The following is a 6,414-nucleotide window of genomic DNA, read 5'->3' as shown; positions in this document are numbered from 1 at the left end:
CCGAGGGCGCGGGCGGGCAGCCCCAGGGGCGGCAGCGGCTGAGCAGGTGAGGGGCCAGAGCGGAGCCCGGTATGGGGGGGGGGGGGCGGACGGCTGGGGAGCCCTCCGGGGGTTGGGGTCGGGCTGCTCTGGGGACGCGCCTCGGAGACGGCGAGCTCCCGCCCCGGTGCGCCTGCGGAACGGAGCTCCGGAGGCCGGGCGGCCCCGCGACGGCCTCGGGCGGCACCTGCCTGGGGGCCCCGCCCCGCCCCTCAGTGGGGACCGCGGCGGCCCGCGGGGGAGGGGGTCTAAGCGGGGGGCGGCCGGGGGGGGGGGCAGGGGGACGGGGAGGCCGGTGGGGGCCGGGGGCTGGGGGGGCGGTCGGGGGGATCCGGGTGGCGGGGGACGGCCGGGGGCGGGGGGCGGGAGGTGCAGGGAGAGACCCGGGAGGGGCTGGGGGGGACCAGGAGGGCGGGGGGGGGGGCGGCGGACGCAGCGCGGGGCCCGTGCTCTCCGCAGGCCCCGCAGGCCCCGGGCCGGTGTGGGCAGCGCCCCGCGCCGCTCCGGCGGCGGCCATCGGGGGAGCCGCTGCGGGGACAGGCCCCGGTGGGTGCGGGGCGCGTGCTGGGGGCGGGGAACACCGAAAGCCCTGAGACCCCAAGTCCTCACCCACCCCCATCCCGTCCTCCGTTTTGGTGCCTCCGGAGGCCCGGCTTGGATCGCAGGGAAAATGGTGGGTTTGGGGCGAGGGGAGGGAGAGGAGGGGGGGAGCTGGGGCTGGAGGCCCCCTAGGGGGCGGAGGGAGCCTCTCAGGTGGGGAAATGCCATTTTAAAAAGTGTTTGCAATTCAGGCCTCTGAGTCCTGAAAGGTGCGTAGTAGGGCCTTTGTCCTCAGTGCTGATCAACCCATCAATGAAGTTGTCCCTTCTCTCTCTTGTCTCCTAGGAGCAATGGCGTCCAGAGAGGAACAAGTGGCTAAAAATCTCAACGTGGAAGATGCCCAACAGGAAAAGGAGACAAAGGATGCAAAGGAGCAAGATGCTGATAAAGGAGAGCCTGGTGACTATTGTGTGCCCAGAGGAAATGGCAGACGGTTCCTGCAGTACAGATGGGCCGGGGCTCAGAGGCTCGGAGAGCCACAGGCCAGGCTGAGAGGAGAGCACAGGGAGAGAGCTGGGGAGATGAGACGGCTGATGGAAACGCTGAGGGGAAAGCAGTTAAGTCACAGTCTGCGGGCAGTTAGCACTGACCCCCTCACCGTGACCATCACGACTTTTGCCTTGTGCCTTGAATCTTGGTGTTTTCCCTGAAGTTGATAAGGAGACACCTGCTTCCTAAACTTGTTTGTGATGTACCTTCTTGTAAACCTTTAGTGTTACTTGTTTCCTGTGGGTCGCCTAATACCAGTTTCTAATTGAATGTTGTGTTTTGACCCAATTTGTAAGATTCTGTGAGCAGGGGAGTTTTATCTACTGCATGGAAAGATGCTCATTACATATTGTGGTTAATACGGCAGTTTTTAAAAGCATTTATTTTCTTATCTATATTTTCTCATTTTTTCAAAACCAAACATACACTGAGTGGCCAGATTATTATGATCTCTGAACGCATAATATCTGGCCACTCAGTGTATGTGTGTGTGAATTTGTGCATGGGTGAGGTCCGGCCAGCTTGTCCAGGGGGAGGGGACATGGGCGGTTGGCCAGCCTGCCTGCTGGTGGAACTCCTGGTGGAGGGACAATTTGTATATTAGCCTTTTATTATATAGGATATACACTGGCCAGATTATTATGCATTCAGAGATCATAATAATCTGGCCACTCAGTGTATATTACCTAATGGAATAGCTTGACCACAGGATAAAAGCCATCTGAACACTTACTAAACATTCCTATCAGAATCTGTTTTAGCTTACCTCTGGATCTATAATAATGAGACCTATCTCTTTAAAAATTATTGTATTTATCAAGATGAAGATAATATCACTTCCCAGGGCTTCTGTGGGTTCTTGTCAATACAATAAGTTTGAAAGCTTTTTTTTTTTAAAATCAATCTTTATTGTTCATATTATTACAAAGGTTCCTCATTTCTTCCCCCCTCCACCAGGTTCCCACCCCACCCTCGGCCCTTTCCCCACCCCCCATTGTCCTCATCCATAGGTGCACAGTTTATGTTCAGTCTCTTCCCTCATCCACCACTCCCCTTTTCCCCCAGAATTGTCAGTCCACTCCCCTCCGGTATCTCTGATTCTGTTATAATCAACAGTTGATATTGTTCATCAGGTTTTTTAATTTCCTTGGTTTCTGTAAAAGGCATAGCCATTCAAATATAAATGAACACATAGTTTAAAGATAGCTGCTGCTGGAATTGGATTACCTGTTCTGGGTGGGAAGGGCTTGTCCTCCCCTTTCTCCATTAAAATTAAGGTGTTAGCTTTAAAACCTCTTTTTGGCAAGAGAACTTAAACTTTCAGAACTTTAAATTTTTCAGATAGTAAATCAGTTACTTAGCATTTTCTCATATCAATAATACCTCCACATGCCTAAGGATACACTTCACACAAAAGACACTTCCAAATAGATCAACCAACCTCATCCAGACCCCACACAAGGCACTCACAGATCAACACCCCAGGGCTACAACAACTCAACACATCCAGATCTAAGCCTTCATCACTTGATTCAGCAGACCCTCAAGTTCCCCCAAAAGTTTCCAGCCATGTCTGAGAGGCAGCCCTGGGGCAGGGGCAGGTGAGGAGAGAGCTGTTCTGGGCCCGGTTGCTCCAGGCCTGGCCTCTGTTGCTCCGGGCCACTCCACAACCAGCTGCTCCAGGACTGGCCGCTGCTGCTTGGGGCCCAGCTGCTGCCGCTTCGGGCCTGGCTGCTGCTGCTTCGGGCCTGGCTGCTGCTGCTCCGGGCCTGGCTGCTCCCGACCCGGCTGCTCTGGGCCCGGCTGCTTCGGACCTGGCCGCTCCTGGCCTGGCTGATCTGGGCCTGGCCGCTCCCGGACTGGCTGCTTCGAGCCTGGTTGCTGCTGCTCCGGGCCTGGCTGCTCCTGACCCAGATGCTCTGGGCCTGGGTGCTCCGGGTCTGGCTGCTCCGAGCCTGGCCGCCCTGAGCTTGGCCACCTCCGCCCCAGGCCTGGCTGCCACTGCCCTGGGCCTGGCCACTCTGGGCCTGGCCGCCGCTGCTCCAACATTCTTTTTTTTTTCTTTTTTTTTAAACGCATTTATGTTGCAATGTTGGCTGCTGAGTTGAGTTCTGTCATAATCTTCAATTTTTCAAGATCTTTGTATTCTTTCTTAAGTAATTTTACTATCTTTTTGCTATAACTTGATTTCTTCACATTGAAAACTTCTTTGATTTCTTCCTCTTCCTCCTGGAGGCTCAGCAGGCTGGCCCGAGGCACCCCTTTGTTCTCCTTGGCCTCCTGCGCGGCTTCAGCCTGTTGCTGGGGCTGGCGCCACCCAGGAAGCAGCCCTGGCCTCGGCTCCGTGGCTGGCGATCAGCGGTGGAGGGCCCAGCGGCACCTCTCCCTCCCCGCCCCCCCCCCCCGGGGGCCCCATCGCCCGGCTCCTTGTCGGTGCCCGATGGCGGCCTTTGTCTCCTTCCCGCCAGGGCAGTCTAGCATCAGAGTCAACATTCCGTCCTCTGTGCGTAATGTGCGCGACTCCGGGGGCTCCGCTTTTCGCCGCTCCCCTGGGATTCCACCTCACAGCCCCGTCTCCCCCTGCCTGAGCCTGGGTCCCCAGGGTCTGGCCCAGAACTGGGGCTCAGCGCTGTCGGTTCTGGGGTTCAGCCCAGTCCGGGGCTTTTATTTCCTTCCTGCTAGGGAACGCTAGCAAGGAACTCAGCCTCCCCCTCCTCTCCAGCTCCGTCCTCTCCATGTGTGCGTAGCATGTCTCCGTACCTTAGGCTTTTACAGCTCCTCTGATTTTCCTTCTGGTTTTCTCTTTCCTTCTTGTTGTAGAATTTTCAGTCAGTCGACTTCCTGTAGCTCTGGGCAATGTCCATTTTATATTTTAGTTGTATTTATTGAAATTGTTGTGTGCGGCTGCGGTTAGGTGTTTACCTGTGCAGTCATTTTGGATCCTCCAAGTTTGAAAGCTTTTTGCAAGCTCTTGTTCCCACTGGAATATGCATGACCCAACCTAGATATTCCCTTCAACTGTTTGGGGAATTTCTTAAAGCCAGGTGTCCTATACTCAAGTCTCCTGAGCTAAGAAATAGGTACTTCTATTTCTCTGCTGTTTTGCCATTCTACTGGGTATTGATGTTCAGGAATCCTCAAGGTAAGAAAGTCACACTGATTTCTTTGAAACTCCCAATGAATTGAATCCTCATACTATTTCATAAAGTGTGGAGAAATCCCCTCTGTGTTTAGCAACATGGGAAGACCTTTTCTGTCTGGTTCTCTTTCCTTGGTGTAGTTCGCTCCTAAGAAACCTCCCTAGTTCATTAGAGTATACAAACATGTGAGGCAACAGAGTTCACTTTCAATCTGATAGTTCCTCACACCAGCACCCTGAAACCTATGAATATAAAGAATTATACTAAATTGGATGTCAGGAGATTCAATGGGCACCCAAATCTAGAGATATTTATGAGAAGTTCAACAGAGAACTATTCAGTTTAAGTGTCCCAGTAGAACTTGGGAAATAAGTTGCCTTAGAGTGTGCTAAATATGTGAAAAGCATTTTATGTATTAAGTCTTTTGTGGAAATAAACTTAGAAGTGAGGATTCTAAAACAAGGTAGCAAGTCTGACTGCATGGCTTAGTGGTTGACTATGAAGTCAGGGCATATGCCTGGGTTGTGTGCTCGATCCCCAGTAGGGCTGTGCAGGAGGCAGAAGGCAGCCTAACAGTGATTCTCATCACTCATGTTTCTATCTCCCTCTTCCTCTCTGAAATCAAGAAAAAAATATTTAAAAAAATAAATAAAACAAGTAGGCAAGCTAGGGCCCATGAGCCAAATCTGGCCTATTGCTTTTTGTTTGTTTGTTTGTTGTTGTTTTTTTGGGGTGGGTGGGAGGGAGGGATGGAAGCCAAAGAGCTAAGAATAAATTTTATGTTTTTTATGGTTACAGAAATTAAGACTATTTTGTGACATGCAAAACTATGAAATTCAAAATTTGGTAGCTATAAGGTTTTGATAGAATATAGCCATACTTATTAATTTACATTTGTCTGTGGCTGGTTTTGCACTACAGTGCCAGAGTTGAATAGTTGCCAAAGAAATAGTATGGCTTGCCTGCAAAGCTTGCATATTTATTATCTGGCCGCCCTAACAGAAAAAGTTTGCTAACCCCTGCTCTAGACTATAACATCACAATAGCACTTAGGAAACCAAAGGGAATAGTGAATTGACAGGTGAAAATATCATGTAACACAGCAAACCTTAGACACCATGAATCAGATGCTCAAGTAATTCCAAACCCTCCCTCTTTCAGGTGCTCGACACATAGGCACATTCATGCAAGACATAAGTTTATAAAAAGAAAAACTAAAGTTGGAAAGAAAACGGATGAACAGAGAAGCTTATGCCTTACCATACTTCTTACTCTTGATAGCCAGTATTTGCACCAGCCTCCATGGCAAGCAGAAGCATTCTGTCTTCATTGAACTCAGGATATTTAGCAGTTCTGTCATAAAGAGAAACTGGAAGCTTGCTCACATGTGAATTGATATTATTATAGGGGGTTAGACACACATATGCCCCCCAAAAAATGTATATTTCGTCCATGTGTAGGCAGATCCAAGTTGCCCTGTAAGCCTCAGAGATGGGTAGGTTAAAGATTGTAGTTTCTGGAGAGAGAGCTCTCTGCTAATCAGCTTCCCTTGGTTCTTTTTTTTTTTTTTTGTGAAGAATTCCTTATTGTTAAATAAATAGTAAAATAAATAGAGTGATGGTTTGTTCGGGAATAAAAACTCCCATAGAATCTTAGTCTCTCCATCCTGCCTCTAGCTCTTGGCTTCTGCCTTCGTTCTGGTCCCTTTGAATGACGAGGCCTTGGTATGCCAGGCCTCCTTGGGGACCTCTGTCTTTCTGGCTAATGGTATAGGTACTGCTTTGGACCCACTGTCTTTAGGAGCAGCAGCAGCAGCTTTGGCTTTCGATCCTTCCCTGGCCCCCTTTATCTACCTCCTAGCTTCTGCTTATTCTTGATGTCAAGCTGCTCATGTATCATGGTTTCTCAAGTTCATAGGGTACAGACTTCCTCTTTAAGGACCTTGTTCCCTGTCTTCTTTTTGGCTGCAGAAGCCACACCATTCTCACCCTTGGTGACCATAGGTTTTTAACTCTGAAAACCAGCTTTGGTTTTCCTGTAGGCCTTGGCATCTGTTGAGCTGTTCCTTCTGCCTTTAACCTTTGACTTCCCATGGGGGCCATTCGTACCAGAAGTGCCTTTGTGGCCTTGCCTGGCTGTTGCGGGG

At 50.7% G+C, this 6,414-nt stretch overlaps 1 protein-coding gene across 1 annotated transcript; it reads left to right on the top strand.

Annotated features, from left to right (window-relative positions):
- The first annotated feature begins 527 nt into the window (after positions 1-527).
- On the top strand, positions 528-1,504 carry BEX2 (brain expressed X-linked 2). The gene is given in 3 exon segments (XM_084869791.1): positions 528-712; positions 925-1,224; positions 1,227-1,504. Coding segments are annotated over 2 exon segments (339 nt in total). The 5' UTR covers positions 528-712; positions 925-929; the 3' UTR covers positions 1,271-1,504.
- The last annotated feature ends 4,910 nt before the right edge of the window (positions 1,505-6,414 follow it).

Source organism: Pipistrellus hanaki (genome assembly GCF_964339955.1).
Source record: "Pipistrellus hanaki genome assembly, chromosome: X".
Classification (NCBI taxonomy): domain Eukaryota; kingdom Metazoa; phylum Chordata; class Mammalia; order Chiroptera; family Vespertilionidae; genus Pipistrellus; species Pipistrellus hanaki.
The sequence above is the reverse complement of the archived record's forward strand: the minus strand, read 5'-3'. Positions and strand labels throughout refer to the sequence as shown.